The 16,816-nt window shown below is 39.8% G+C and overlaps 1 protein-coding gene across 1 annotated transcript in view; it reads left to right on the top strand.

The window, feature by feature from the left end:
• The first annotated feature begins 8,947 nt into the window (after positions 1 to 8,947).
• LOC124254592 overlaps positions 8,948 to 16,816 on the top strand; it is a 29,125-nt gene continuing 21,256 nt past the window's right edge. Inside the window, exons 1-5 of the mRNA XM_046688425.1 lie at positions 8,948 to 9,028; positions 11,254 to 11,362; positions 11,989 to 12,113; positions 12,588 to 12,675; positions 13,615 to 13,739. Of these exons, the coding sequence (XP_046544381.1) occupies positions 8,995 to 9,028; positions 11,254 to 11,362; positions 11,989 to 12,113; positions 12,588 to 12,675; positions 13,615 to 13,739 (481 nt within the window). The 5' untranslated portion in view covers positions 8,948 to 8,994. The remainder of the gene's footprint in view (positions 9,029 to 11,253; positions 11,363 to 11,988; positions 12,114 to 12,587; positions 12,676 to 13,614; positions 13,740 to 16,816) is intronic.

The raw sequence follows: 16,816 nt of genomic DNA, 5'->3' as shown, positions 1-16,816 counted from the left end.
ATATGGACACTCATTAGACTGATGGAGTGATAGCTATAGCGGATAATCGAGCCAAGACCTAAAGATTGTGATAGCATTGCCCGTTGGTAGGTTTTAAAATTGTTAAAAATGTAAACATGCCAAAGCTTTTGTCAGTAAGAACTACATATACCTTTCTTCTGGTTATCGTAATCGTGTTGTTTCATGTTAAAAGTATTTTATGTTGTTTGTTGAATATACAGTTTGTGTAGTTTGTTTTTAAAAATGTTTGTACTGTTAGTTTTTAAATGTAGTTTTTTAGTTTGATGATAATATTTGTGTAGTTTGCTCTTAAATATGTTTGGGGCGGTGGGGTAGCCTAGTGGTTAAAGCGTTGGCTCGTCACGCCGAAGACCCGAGTTCGATTCCCCACATGGGCACAATGTGTTAAGCCCATTTCTGGTGTCCCCCGCCGTGATATTGCTGGAATATTGCTAAAAGCGGCGTAAAACTAAACTCAGTCAGTCAGTCAGTAAATACGTTTGTATTGTTCGTTGTTAAATATATTTGTGCTGTTTGTTCTTACACTGTGCATGATTGCAACTATATGTGTAGGAACATTATCAAGTCTGTACAAGACACACCAGTGATTAATATCATGAGCAACGTCCTCGCGATCAGAACACTTAAAATGACCACCCGTTCCACTGCGTCGCCTCTTACAGCCAGATGACGTGTTAACAGCAATGTATGTTAATCAACAAAAAACAACGCTGGGTTGCTAAAAAATAATTTATTATAACATTTCTGAATATTAATTTCAGAAAGTACACATGCTTCTCCATTATCCCCATCATTGATCCAAGATTCTGTACATTCAAGGGAAGGGAATCCTTCGTTCATCAGTATAGCAATCTGTGCACATGTATTTTGTGTATATATCTGATATATCTGTGAAACTTATTGTGTTTGAGAGTGAAAGTTATTTGTTTTCTATTTAATAACACTACTGTATTCAAACTTTCTAACTTATACCATTGAAAAAGGCGATGTCATCTGATCTTTGGGGTCTTTTTGAAGGTTTGAATTTGTAAAACGGTACACTTGTTGTTCAAATTGTCATTTTCCAAATTTGGATATTGTTGTTTACTATCTGTTTTTGTGGCTTTTGTTGCAAAAACTGTTTACTTTCCTAGCAAGCTTAAAATGTGTCGGTTTTATTTGTGAAATATTCAGCTGTTGTCAAAGGCCTTTGGAATCTGTATATCACATATGTAATTTGTTTTTCTGTACTTTATGAACCCATTAAGATGTTATAAGCAATGCTGTGAAAAATAATCCATCGCCACCTTGGTCCATCTTAAAGGCACTATATCACACCACACTTCTTTAAAAATAAAGAATACATTTCTCACAATAATACTATCAGACCTCAGGAAAGCTACCTTATAATTTCTTTAAAACAAGTATTAGGTATTTAGTTTGAATCGGCTCTCGCGCCCTCTACCGACCGAACATTACTTCAAGCAAACCCCATCGACTTGAGTGGCATTTTAGAAGTTGGGAAAGTACAATGTTGAACAAACTTTATGGATAACAACTTCTTTTATTTCGTGAGGACGACGTTCCAATATTGAACCCCATAGAGTTATGTCCCTTGGAGCGCTCTTTACGAATATAATACAAACGACTTGTGATTGAAACCAGTTCGGCAAACACTGACAACACCGCATGCGACATTTTTCGATGTACGGAGCAATTGTTTACATTCCATATGTGGCAAGTGTTCTCTGTTGGAAGCTGTTCGCCTCGAAGGTTCAATTATCAATTTCAGGCAAGTCGTAAGGGATAATAAGTCTTTTATTGCATCAATAGGAAGCTAAAGTGAGTGCACATGCCCCATTATATATCATATAGGCCAAAATATTGTCGAAAGTGTGTGACATTGTGCCTTTAAGCATGCTTCTTATGCTTCTCGCAAGAGGTAATACTCCTCCCCAACAGTCATGGTTTGTGTCTGACAATACACACGTTGCTAGATACACAAACTTGTTTAACACCTCATTAATGAGAGATTGTGAGCGATCATATTGGCCTCAATACAAAACAAATATGTCCAAAAAAATACTCTGGCATAATCAGATTATTTGTGTGGAAATACATAAACTGCTCTCCAAATGATGAGCAAAATTATTACTAATTGTTATCATTTTGGTAAGAAATTGAATTGCTATTGTGACCTTATTACACTAAGTCGTCCTACAGGTTTTCTACCTGGTTCGGATGTGATATTCCCAATGGCGTGCATCATAATAAATGTTACAATGTCAGCGTTTGGACAACAGTCAGACCAATGGCAATCGATCCTGGCTTTAGTTCCAACAGGTTACAAAGATGGATCCTATTATCAGCCACAGTAGTGCGGGAGACAATGTAGTTCCTGAAATGTCAAATTGAACATACTGAATACCTTCAGAACGACATGTACAAATAAACTGTTGCAGCAATATTATTGTTATGTTGCTATGTGGGTGTGTTTATATTGGCTTTGTTATAGGTCCGCGGTCATTTCATATTTCGGGGCGGTAGGGTAGCCTAGTGGTTAAAGTGTCCGCTCGTCAAGCCGAAGATTCGGGTTCGATTCCCCACATGGGTACAATGTGAGAAGCCCCCTCTGTGATATTGCTGGAATATTGCTAAAAGCGGTGTAAAACCATACTCACTCAATCACTTGGCTCGATGATTCCCTATAGCTATCAGCCCACCAGTCTTATGAGTGTGTTGGCCTTTTAGAGCTTATTGCCAGAGCTCATATCTAGAACTGACCTGCTACACCCTAGACTTGCACAAGTCTAGAAATGATTAATAGTTTATATAGTAATTTCTAAAAAAATATAAATATTAAATTATCACATTGTCCCTCTAAGAGAGACTGTCGTCCTAAGGTGCATTGTCCGTTTATCTTGACTAGCCTCTTTAAAGCATAGCATTACTGTACATCCATGGGCTTAGAATTCAGTTCAACCTTAGGACAAGAATAGCTACACACATGTTGACCTGGGGCTTCATGTATGACGCGGGTGGACTTTGCAGTCAATGGACGATATGTTCCGCTTAATGCTTATACAATACTGAATGAGTCACTAAATCTAGGTCTCATTTTCGCAGTATGTTTTAAACATACAACGGAGAAGCCGATATTTTTATGTGATGACATGTTTATTTTGTTGCATTACCACACATGAATCTTACACAAAGTATCTTAAAGACTTCCATAGGAATACCTTGACCATTTGAAAATTTCAAGCATTTGAAGTTTAAAAATGAAGCATACAACTCTATGGATGAAAACTTCTTTATTGCATAGGGCGACGCTTGGATGTAGATTCCTACACCGTTGTCAAGCTAGCTTTGGATCCCAGTTCTTGTTCATTGCATAGTTTAGCTTGCTAAAGGAGTAAAAATTTACATCCAGACGTCTCTACGCAATAAACAAGTTGTCATCCATAAAATTGTATGCTTCATTTTTAACTCACTAGCTTCTAAAATGCCGATCAAAAAATTTGGATTTTATTTAGCATTGTCGTCAATTGTACATCATCAACATGTTATGATACTAGCGTAAAAGGGCTCTTGATTCCTATATGGTTTTGTTTTTCAATATGTGAGGTCCCATTAAACCATACTGCTTGTTTAAGACTTCCACTAACCTACCTCTACAGACGGCGTGGGTCTTCATTCTGTCCGCCGCTATCTGGAGCTCAGCGATGCCCAGTGTGGTGCAGTCGTTGGTGGCCTGACCCACACAGTCCACGTAGTCTTCCACAGCACTGCCAAAACCAAGCGGATGTTTGATATATACTCATGCCAATAATGGTTGTCACCGCCAGCCTATTAATATAATTCAACCACTATTGGCATGAGTATATTTGCAAGACCGATCTTTATGGGTAGAGTGAATGAGAGAGTATGGTTTAACGCCGCTTTTAACAATATTCCAGCAATATCACGACGGGGACACCAGAAATGGGCTTCACACATTACACATGTGGAATCGAACTCGGGTCTTCGGCGAACGCTTTAACCACTAGGCGACCCCACCTCCCCTATATCGGTAGAGGAATAAACTGCTGGAGAGTCTGTCTTGTGTAAAGCTGTTGCCTTTGTGAAATGGATAGAACATCACTTTCTGGTCTGACAATTATTCAATGTTTGACAATCGTGACATCTCATGAAGCTTAGGACTTCGTCCTTCCTGAGGTGTACTAAGTCCTCATGTCGTATGGTCACTGTCAGTTGTCAGTTGGTAGTTCTTAAGATGTCTTGGCTTTGTCTATTTTGTTCAAATAATGTTACTTCGTCGACAGATCGGCTGAAACAGCTGGCCAGAGAAGTAGAGGAATGATCTGTTGTGTCATAGCATCACTGACGATTTGGAGGAAGTGATGTCGCCTGCACTTGATATGACACCAATGGCATAATAGCATAACGGCGGCGGACTTACCATTACTATTAGTGACTACAGTTTTGATGACTTCACACTCTTATGGCGAATCGACATCGAGATTCGGGGCAACGAGCAATCGACTAAACTTGTGGACTGCTCAATCACACCAGCCCCTAAAGCAGAATTCACTGGTAGACTATGTTCCCCTGTGCTAATCTCCTAACTCATTTTCTGTGTCAGGAGAAGTCCTCATTAACCAAGATCTATGCCATCGGGACCCGTGAAGATCCGGGTTAGAATTGATCTTCAGTAACCAATGCTTGTCGTAAGAGGAAACTAACAGGATCGGGTGGTCAGGCTCGCTGACTTTGTTGACACATATCATCGTATCCCAGTTGCGTAGATAAATATATATTCATGATGTTGATCACTGGATTGTGTGGTCCAGACTCGATTATTTACTGACCATATAGCTGGAATATTGCTGAGTGTGGCGTAAAACTAAACTCACTCACTATGTCATCGGCGTTCTCTGGTCTTTACGGGTATCTAAGTCACATCAAATTGTAGTCATCAGTCCCTGTTTCATGCTGACTTAGGGCCCTTCGTCAAGTCAGGATTCGCTGATAATCAGTTCAAAGCCGTATTCGCCTTTGGTAATAGACCCTGCTTTGTCAGCAGCATATCCTTTCTGTGATCATGGGTTTCACCAAAGAGGTGACCGCCTTCCATCTGCATCATCTCGCGGTTTCATCCAACATTAAAGCGAGACAATTAAAGGGAGACAACTCACAAATTCACTCACTCTTACCTACATGCTGCCGTCTTGTTTTCTGCTGCGGTGATAAATTCGTCGTGAAATATTCTTAGACAGAGAAACGTGTCACAATCCTGAGTTCGACCAATGTCAGAAAATACAATTAAATATCACAAGATACAAGTACATTAGATAATAATGAGGACAACATACCCGCTATTTTAAAACAACACATATCATTGTGGTACGTAACAATTCCTTTAAATGTAAAAATAATTCCAGCAAATGGCGTAAGTGTAAGCCAATTATTAAGCTTTTTCATTACCGGTTTCTCATTTTGAATGGGGCAAGGGGGTATTGTAGAGGTTAAAGCGTTTGCTCGTCACGGATTAACTCTCTCTCAGTCTGGCTGGGAAAACCCTACTGGTTAAAGTGTTTGCTTTTCAAATATTTAGTACTCAGTTTGCGTAAAAGTATTTCATTATGTATTGAAAAAAAGTTGAAGAATTAAGAAATTGTTTGATAATGTATCCCTAATATATTTAGGGGTGGTGGCGTAGCCCATTGGTTAAATCATTCGCTTGTCACGCCGAAGGCACATGGGCTCAATGTATAAAGCCCATTTCTGGTGTCCCGGCCATTATATTGCGTGATATTTAAAACCCAACACTTAACATATTTAATACTTTTACTTTAATACTTTATTGCCCAACAAAGGGATTCGTTTTACAACAGAGAGACATACAGCATGATTAAAAGATATTAAGCACAGAAGCACGATCACCTTAAATACACAAATAACAGGATGAGAAGAATAACCAGTGTAAACTGTAAGAGACTAGTAGACAAATGCATTTCAAATTGTGGCTAAGTCTAACATTCATTTAAAAGTTTAATGCTAACAGGTGTAAAAGATGTTTTGGACCTTTTTGTGCGAACTTTAGGGACGAGGAATCTACGTCCAGATGGTAAAAGATGGTAACAAGAATGTAATTCATGAGACCGGTTGGATAAAATTTTGTTCGCAGACATTAAAACACGATTCTCATACATATGACAAAGGCGGTTAAAATTCATGCCGACAATTTTTGAACTGGTGGTTACAACTTTTGGAGTTAGTTTTTGTTTTGGAGAGAAAGGCACCAAACCATCATTGAACAGAGAACAGTAAAATAGATACACCAGTTACCGAAAACATTTGAGCTGAAGGATGTTTCTGCTACACCATGTTGTGAATTTGTTGACTTCAGACCGAAAACCTTCTTCAGAGTCTGTCAGGAGAGCGACTAGTGCAGTATCATCAGCAAACTTTACTGTTGAACAGTTATCCTCGGTGCTCGTTTGGTGTACAGAATGAACAATACCGGGGAGAGGACATATCCTTGTGGGGCGCCAGTGTTGATAGGAGTGATGCCGGAAAGCACGTTGTTGATTTTAACACAGTGGGTTCTATGGGAAAGGAAGCTCGAGATCCACCTGATTATAGATCCCTGTCTCACTTTGTCGATTCTCTTGATGGACTGTATACATAAAGTACATAATGACAAAAAGCCTTCGTTTATATTGACATAGTCGTGTGTATTGTCAAGTGAAGTGTCCTTCCTTACACCGAATTTACAACTTCAAATTGTAACACGCCATTCAAACTGAATAAAATCGAGAAATCCAAATGTCATTCGATCGAGCCCTTCCTATAAAGACTTCATTCCTGGGTATTTAGGGGTAAAATAGGTCTTCATCACACCCTGCTTGCACCGACTAATGGTTGCAACGTGTGACCAGACTAATTTTATTTCAACGAGTTCAGATGCCATGGGTGCTCATGCTGTCAGCCTTTGGTTTACTTGAGTGAGTGAGTTTAGTTTTACGCCTTTTTGGAAACATTCCAGCAATATCACGGAGGGGGGGACACCAGAAATGGGCTTCACACATTGTACCCTTCTGGGGCATCGAACCCGGATCTTCGGCGTGACAAGCGAACGATTTAACCGATAGGCTACCCCACCACCCCTAAATATGTTAGGGATACGTTATCAAACAGTGTCTTAATTCTTCAACTTTTCTTCAATACATAATGAAATGTTTTTACTCAACCTGAGTAATAAATATGTGCACTCACGTGTAAAGAAAAGCACCATCAAGGCCACGCGAAGCATAATTGCCACACAATCAACAAGAACGTATTCTTCAGCAAATATCAACACTATGGTCGAACGTTACATGTAAATGATAGTGCTTAGACACACGTCGTTATTCTATTCCGGTATCAGTAGGGCGTTTATTACATGATGAGATTCAATCCACTCTCTCAGCGCCAAGGTCTACAGATTAACCGTGTTGATTATGAGATTGTATGGCGAAGTTCAGATTCACTTACACATTTTCACCTCACATTATGTCAAAATATAACCCGGAGTTGTGGGGTAGCCTACAAGATGTTCGGGAGACACAGTGTTCGATTCCCCACATGAGTACAATGTGGGAAGCCCATGTCTGGTGTCCCCCGGCTCTATTTTGTCGGGACTCGAAGTGGCGTTAAACCATACTCACTCACTCACTCATACCATATCCCATATAGTCCTTGGGGAATACACCTATGTTTTTTAGTGTGGCTCCAGAGGAGACGGTCGCTGACTGTGCGGAGAGAGGAACGGTACTGCCTTTGTAACATACTCTCAGAGGATTGTATACGAATTATTTACTTATAACCCACCAGAGAAGAAAGTTATCGACTAAATGTTATTGTACATATTTTCAAATGAATATTTGTTTCTGTCAATACTATATATTTAAAAATAGGAACACAAAGTAAATACTGTGGCGGATCCAGAGAGGGGGTGGTAGTGGTGTGTTCGGACCGCCCCACCCCACCCTCCCCTTGAAAATGACTTAAGATCACATTGAAGAATGTTTTTTGCGTTGGCGGAGCCAATGGGGAGTTGCTTTCAAAATTGCTGGATCCGCCCATGAAATACTACCTATATCCATTATTAAATCGGCAAGCTTGGTGCTCTGGTGCTCTTTCCTGATACGCGATACCCCGTAATACCAACGGACATTGAGGATAGGCTTTAAACAAGGAATAACACGGCCAACGTTGACGATTTCCAGCCACAACGTGCTTGTATAAAGGCCCACGGTCTACCCGATGCGTCAGGACCTGAGATGAAACAACACGATAAACTCATAGTGAAGTAACCGATATGTACTGAGGGTATTAAGCATAGCGTGTCTGGGTACAGATTTCCTTGGTTGCCATTGACTGACGCTGTAGTGTTGGTTCATGTTTACTCCGAATACTCGACAATAAGGCAGACTCGGTGACAGTTTGTTTCTAGGACTGACGTTTTATCTTTAATGAACCTTCAGTGAGCGAGGGAATGAGTGAGTTTAGTTTTACGCCGCACTCTGCAATATTCCCGCTGCATGGAGGCTGGCTGTAAATCATCGAGTCTGAACCAGACAATCCAGTGAGCATCGATCTATGCAGTTGGGAAGCGATGACATGTGTCAACCAAGTCAGCTAGTCTGATCACCCAATCCCGTTAATCGCTTCTAACGACAAGCATATGGGTTACTGAAGATTAATTCTAACCCGGATCTTCAAGGGTCTAAAGGATTTTTAAAATATCAGAGCATAAAGTTTGTACTTACAGTGCTTGCATGTACATATTTAATTCGTGGGACGATCTGTGAGTGAGTAAGCATAGTTCACGCCCAATTAGGATCCATAATATACCCGGATAGATACAGATTCGCGAATGAAATAATGTGCGCGGCCTTAACGGTATACAGTCTACCACATGGACATGTAACAGAAGGGAGGGTCGAAATGAATAACATTTGTCTTGCTGCCGTTTTATCAGGTATGTCGTTTATTATATGAATAATGTTGAGTAAATATTTTTACTGATGCAATTAGTTGTCAAGTTCCCTACAATAATATTCCGAAGGGTTGTCATAACACGCCATGTTGTATTGTAATCAACTGTTACACTCCCCTTATACAGAAAACCAGTCTTCGAATTCGATCTCTTACACTTGCACATCTGCACACGCGACATAATTCACAAAACTTCAAAATTAGGATAATATGTGTACAAGCATAGACCCGAGAAGATCCGGGTTAGAATTGATCTTCAGTAACCCATGCATGTCGTAATCGGCGACTGAAGGGATCGGGTGGTCAGGTTCGCTGACTTGATTGACACATGTCATCGGTTCCAATTGCGCAGATCGATGGTCATGCTGTTGATCACTGGATTGTTTGGTCCAGACTTGATTATTTACAGACCGCCGCTGGAATATTGCTGAGTGCGGCGTCAAACTAAACTCACTCACTCACTGCGCTATCACATTCAGCGATCAGCCTGTGTATAACATGCCGGTCCTATGGAGATAACACAGTTATGGGCAAACAGAATGACTCACTCCCGCAAACAGTAATGTCTGCCTGCATGGTAATATCATATGGGCGACTTAACTCAACCCAACAAAAGTACTAGAATCTGTACTTCACTGAGAAAGTGTAATCCCAAATATAACATATGATACATTTGACAACTTTCTTAATGGCATTGTGTATTCAAAGCTTTCGGCCGTGGGAACTGTGCCAATTTACACTTATCAGAGGGATACACAAATTCCGTGGTCTGAAGTACCCTGCAGGTGTCCGACTTCCATTTTTGTGGAAGCCGCGGTGGCTGACTTGCTTAGACGGCTGACTTGGTGTGATGGCGATTAGGTGCCCGACACTGAGGGTGTGGGTTCGAATCCCCCGGATGGGACTCAACCCAACAAAACTACAAGACTGTACTTTACTAAGTGTAATCCCAAACATAACAAATGTTACATTTGACCACATTCTAAATGGCAATGTGGATTCATCAACACATTAAGTGGAAATAACTGGACAATATCAACACTGTGTCTAGCTGTGTCCTCAAACTTTTGCACCACTTTTCTATATTTGTGAATGTGACTATTTTCCCACTTTCTTGTATCAACTGTAAATGCATTGTATGTCTTTTCGTAATCATCCTTAAATTCAGTTTTAAGGGGCAGTTGTGTTATGGAATTGAAACTTCTAAGAGCGGACCAAACCGAAACATGAGTCTCACTAACCTATTCAGACAATGACCTACTTTTCAGCCGATCCAAATTTTCTCGTGTGAAAGTGAAAATATTCACCACAAACAACTATGGTTACACTGAATTCCAATTTCTTATTTCATAAGAAAATTGTATTTAGAAGCTAATGTTAATTTTAATCTTTAATAACATTGTATTACGATATTTTATGGCGAGGTATAGGCAGCATTACCTTAACTAAGACGTCACAGACTGCCCCTGTTTGGTGAGGTCGTAAAATGATTCACAATTCATCTGGCTCACTGGATACACCTGTTATGTATTTTTTACGCTTATTCAGTGTAGTTTTGTAACGCGCAATGTGATTGATATAATATCAAGTACGTACCATACCGCCAAACGTTTCTAGCGCCAGAGCCTCGTTTTGAGATTTCCACGATTTCCAGATTTCCGTTTGTCAGAGCACGCTGTACGACAGAGCACGCAGCACGACGTGTTTGCAGGGATTAGAATGACGTAGTGTTGCAATATGCAAGTGCTTTGATGTATCAAATAATACTGATTAATATTTATGTATCCAGTTGAATGAACTGGTCTCAAAATTCTGGACTGGTTATTGTACTAATGTGCGCAATAGGACGGAACCCAGTCAGCAGGAAACGATACTGTTGTGTAATCAACGTTTTGACTTGCCAAGTGAAATGGTCTGATTAACGAGTTTTTAGATTAGCAGATCACACAAACGTGAGCTGAAACCATAATTTAAGGAAGCTCCTAATGGTAATGGTTTTGAACAAGGTCCCGACAAACAGAGTTCAACTTTATCGAGGTATAATGAATGGATGCCCTTGGTGTATAAACAGATTAACGCCTCCCTTAATTAAGTTAGTAACTGGATGTTAGTATTGCATGTTACAGATATTGACACTATTGTCAATTTGTTCATACTGTGTATTTGTGCATTAATATCTATCTAAAATGTCCTTGTCCATTTGATTAGTGGTGACTACTCCCAGCAGCCATGGCACGTGCCTGTCCAGCGAGTGCGTGCCCAGCGAAGCACTGTCCACTGTCCAACTGTTTGGAAGTTACACCGCAGCAGTGTGTGAGTGAGTAAAACTTGTGCAGGTAGTGTGCTTGTATTCCATAGTGAGTGAATTTAGTTTTACGCCGCTTTTAGCAATATTCCAGCAATAACACGGCGGGAGACACTAGAAATGGACTTCTCACATTGTACCCATGTCATTTTCGAATAACAGTGTATATCTTATTAATGTAATTCAGATGTGTAATTTCACTTGAATATTTTCATTTCACTTGGTTTGGTAAATGAAGCGTCTGCGCGTCACACCGAAGACCAGTGTTCGATTCCCCACATGGGTACAATGTTTGATGTGCCCCCCGCCGTGATATTGCTGGAATTTTGCAAAAAAGCTGGGTAAAACTAAACTCGCTCACTTGTGAAGAGCGCATGTCATGTGCATGATTCCTGCTCCAAGTAGAACAGGAATGCATATTTTGCACAACTAGACCAAGGGGGACAACTCCTACCAGCACATGACCACCTACAATCAGTATTGCTTTAATAGTTTTTCAAATAGTAGAAAACGTCTTTTATTGAACATGTCACCCGAAATGTCCTGCATTTTCCTTCTAGTTTTCTCACTTCTGTGTTCTTTAAATTAAACTGTAAAGTAGAAATGCATACAGAAACCCGTGTCTCGTTCTGATGCAGAGACTTGAAGACTTATGTCCACTGTCTGTCGACGGAGTTGCACGGGTGTGTTGGGGAGAGCAAGGAACGAACGACGCTGCAAGAGTTGGCAGATAAAAACTACGTCACGATACTGTATAGATGTGGTAGGTTCGTTCGTTCGTTCGTTCGTCAACGTCGGGCTAACAAAATCGTGTTTGGATCAGTGTTTGATTTCAGTGTTTGATAGGATGCAGCAGCGATCCACATTTATAATCGTTTTTTCGACTACAGTCACGGTTATCGGAAAATGATGTGTAAAACAAATAAAAGTAGTTTTGATAAATGCCGCGTGTCTCATTGAATCTGGCATCTTGTACAGGGACATTAGTTATTGACTGAGTGAGTGAGTTTAGTTTTACGCCGCTTTTAGCAACATTCCAGTAATATCACGGCGGGGACACCAGAAAAGGACTTCACACATTGAACCCATGTGGGGAATCGAACCTGGGTCTTCGGCGTGACGAGCAGACGCTTTAACCACTAGGCTACCCCACCGCCCGAGTTAGTTATTGAGTGAGGGACGCTGGCGTCGAGGCTTTCATTCCAGTACATATCAACTGCTTGTGTTAATATTGCAGACTACTTTGGTGCGAATGGCATCTGCGATGTGGCGGACTGCACTTTCGTGGCAGATGTCAGTAAAGGATACACCAAGAAGACTTGTGAGTAAGTAACTCAACAAACTAAGTGTGTGAGGTACTGGTTACTGAGGTGTGGGAGAGTTCACCGACAACAGTAACTGACGAAGGAAACCTAATCATTGTATTGGGCAGGAGTGGCCAACGTTTTAATCAATTTATTTATTTATTTATTTATTTATTTATTTATTTATTTATTTATTTATTTATTTATTTATTTATTTATTTATTTATTTATTATTTATTTATTTATTTATTTATTTATTTATTTATTTATTTATTTATTTATTTATTTATTTATTTATTTATTTAGAACTTAGTCTATCGAATAATGACATCTGTGTTAACTGATCCTTAATAGGTTATAGTCTATTAACGGAACACATCCATCTTATATTATATATAAGCTTCGTGTATAATTTTGGAGAAGAAATGAATCATTCTACTGAAGATATTTTAAATATTTCTGTAGATTATTGTTTGTGCGAACCAATCAGTGTTATCTCTGTCGACAGATGACATGACATGGAAAATTAAATTAATGGTGCAATTTGTGAAATGACGATGCAATTTGAGAAAAATTGTGTAGTTCGACGAGAAACCCTTACGGAATAATTATTTACCGTTTTGAGTCTTTTTGATTGATGCCATAATGTCATTACGTTGTATTAGTCCTGAACCCGTGAAGATCTGGGTTAGAATTTGTCTTCAGTAACCCTTACTTGTCGTAAGAGGCGACTTGGGTGGTCAGGATCGCTGACTTGGTTGACACATCATATCCCAATTGCGTAGATCGATTCTCATGCTGTTGATCACTGGGTTGTCTGACTCGACTCAATTATTTACAGACTGCCACCGTGTAACTGGAATATTGCTGAGTGGAGCATAAAACTAAACTCACTCACTCACACATGTATAAGTCCTGTCAACACTACTGTAGGCGTCATTTGGTATTTTGTTTTATCAGCGAGATGGCGATGTACATCAACTGTCTGAACATAGAGCTGTGGGAATGTGGACCGAAGACTCTCTATGGGACTATGGTGGAGTCCCAAGTGGACTCACTGATGTTAGACTCGGAGCTGCACTGCGGTAAGTGCTCATAAAATCTACGGGCTTGACCACCCGAGCAATTTTAACGCCGCTTTGGACCAGCGAGAGTTTGACCCTCGTTATTTCGGTGAGATGAAATGCTTAACGTCGTACTTGAGAATATTTCGCTCATATGACGACGTGCATGCGTGTGTATGTGAGGCTGCTTGTACTAGCCCAGATTTAAGCTGGTTTTATAGTGCTAGCTCACTGAGATACCATGCCTCAGTTAAGCATGAATACCCCACTCAGACACATTATGCGGACTCCGAGCCGACCAGTCCTTGTTTTACCCATTAATGCCGAGCGGGGACCAACAAGTACCATACTTTAACGTCAAGATTTTAAGGTTCATAATATTGACACAAACGTACCCACAAATGATAATATCCAGAAACCTAAGCATTATGACATAAATTCAGCTAAATTATTTGCAGATAATATCAACATCAATAATGTCTCCAGATGTTCACACATATTGCAATCGATAACAGGTCACGATGACATAGCGCGTGCAATCAATGAATTTGCCTCTGGAGTAGCGAATCTACTTACCGATGCTGCACGTGCCACGTTCGGTGTGAAACGCCCGTTCAAAAATGAATCAAGCGCACGACGTGATCACAAACCTTGGTTTTGCAAAGAATGCAGAGGTAAACGTGATAACTTTCAGAAATCCAAACGCAAATACTTTAATTGCAAAACATCTACATTGTATTAATAAAGTACCGCCGATGTGCAATGTTCCAAAGAGTATAAGAAGTGTATGAATAAGCATATCAAGCAGCATAAAAATGAATTTTATAAATTAATTTGAGAAAAACAAAAGCATAAGCCTTAAGAATTCAGGAATATGCTTACAAAGAGTAAAAGAAATATTTCTAAAGATGCACCTGATATTAATAATTTTTTTGAACATTTTAAAGATATAAATTGGAAACATATTTCAGATTACCCCGAAAGAGACCGCGAAATAATCGAGAAAGGCTACGATGACTACTTGCTTAATGAAGATATATCATTTGAAGAAATAGCTTTTGCAATTAAAAATCTTAAACGCAATAAAGCCTCTGGAACTGATTGTATTGAAAATGATTATCTTATAGATTCATTCGATCAACTTGGTGCTACATATGTTGAATACTTTAATTTGATTTTATCAACCGGAATATAATACCAGAAGCATGGCTGACGGGCTCTATCAGCCCCATCTACAAAGGAAAGGAGATAAATCTGACCCAAACGCATACCGACCAACGTCGCCCTAAAACTATAAAACCAACCAACCAACCATACCGACCAATTTCGATACTCAGCCGTTTCGGTAAACTGTTCACAAGTATACAGAATAACAGTCTCAACACTTTTCTTGAAATAAATAGTTTATTAACCCCTGCCCAGGCGGGTTTTAGGAATGATCATTCAACTTTGTAATGAATATGTTCAACCAATTATTAAAAACTGTTCTGTGTTTTTATTGACTTTTCGAAAGCGTTTGATAATGTATGAAGGGTTGGACTCTGGCATAAGCTACTCAACAATGGAATTAATGGCAGATTTTTAACTCTTGTTCAAAATATGTATGCTAACATTAAATCTTGTGTACTATCAAACAATAATATGTCGGATTACTTCCCATGCTACTCTGGCGTGCGCCAAGGTGAAAACCTGGCCCGTCTTTTGTTCTGTTTATTCATAAATGACCTGGACTAATTCCTTACTAATGATGGATGTACATCTGTGAGACTTCGTAACTTCCCAGATATTGATATGAACCTATGTATTTCAGTTATGATACAGTCCTATTTGCTGACTCAGCTCCTGAACTTCAACGGACTCTTAACTCAATCTATACATATTGTAACATGTGGCATTTTGAAGTAAACCTAGATAAAACAAAGGTACTTATATTTGGGAGCGGTCCAGCAAAATACTCTGAGATGAAGTTCCATTATGGAAATACTTTGATTGACATTGTAGATGATTACATTTATCTTATCTTCAACAGAAACGGAAAATTCAGTAAAGCAATAAAAAAAACTTTCAGACAGCGCATCTAAAGCTAAGTTTTGCCTTTTAAGAAAATCAAAAACTTTAACACACCTATAGATTGTTTACTGAAAGCATTTGATGTTATGATTTCACCGATCTTGCTTTATGGTTGTGAAACATAGGCATATGTACATTTACAAGATATTGAGAAGACTCATATGAGATTTCTTAAATTAGCAATTGGTTTGCGCAATTCTACCCCAAATTATATGGTATATGGAGGGCTAGGGAGAGTTCCCCTTTATATATTAGCCGCTAAATGGGTAATCTGTTACTGGTATAAGCTACATTCTGGTGAAACTACTCCAAAACTATCAACATTTATTTATAATTATGCTCTTATCCAAGGCGCTAGAGAAAACAAATATGATATTTGGACCAGATATGTAAAATGCATACTTGATAAATGTGGTCTATCTTATATATACTCTCCCATAATGGAAACGGATATAGGAATTTCAACTGAATTTTTATGTTTATTTTGAAACATCTTGTAGGCTTTATGAGTCAATGAAATATAGCGAAATTGCACACTGGGAATGCAGACTTATCCGTCTTTGGCACCAACTCGAGGAAAGTCAGTTTGAGTGTCACATGGAGACGTGTGGTGGCGCTGGAAGTCAATACCTCGTGTGACCACCGTGAGCATCCAGAACTGCACGGCATCGCCTCGGCATCGAACGAATAAGTCTCAGAATCTCGAGTTGCCCAATCGCAGCCCACTCTGCCTGTAGTGCCTGTAGTGCCGAGTTGCTGAAGTGTCTGGGGCTGAGGGTTACGGCGTCGCACCCGTCTGTCCAGGGCATCCCACAGATGTTCGATCGGGTTTAAGTCCGGTGATCTTGAGGGCCAGGGGAGCACATTGATGTTGTGGTTCTGGAGGAAGTCTCCAGTGTGACGTGCTGTGTGGGGCCTGGCATTGTCCTTTTGCAACAACTCCCTCTGGCGATCAATGATTTGAAGGAGGTGTGGGCGTAGGATTTCGTCACAGTACCGTCGAGCTGTCAGGTTGCCCTGGATCATCA

This window comes from Haliotis rubra, unplaced genomic scaffold (assembly GCF_003918875.1).
Source record: "Haliotis rubra isolate DU_JTF1 unplaced genomic scaffold, ASM391887v1 Scf577, whole genome shotgun sequence".
Lineage (NCBI taxonomy): Eukaryota > Metazoa > Mollusca > Gastropoda > Lepetellida > Haliotidae > Haliotis > Haliotis rubra.
The sequence above is the reverse complement of the archived record's forward strand: the minus strand, read 5'-3'. Positions and strand labels throughout refer to the sequence as shown.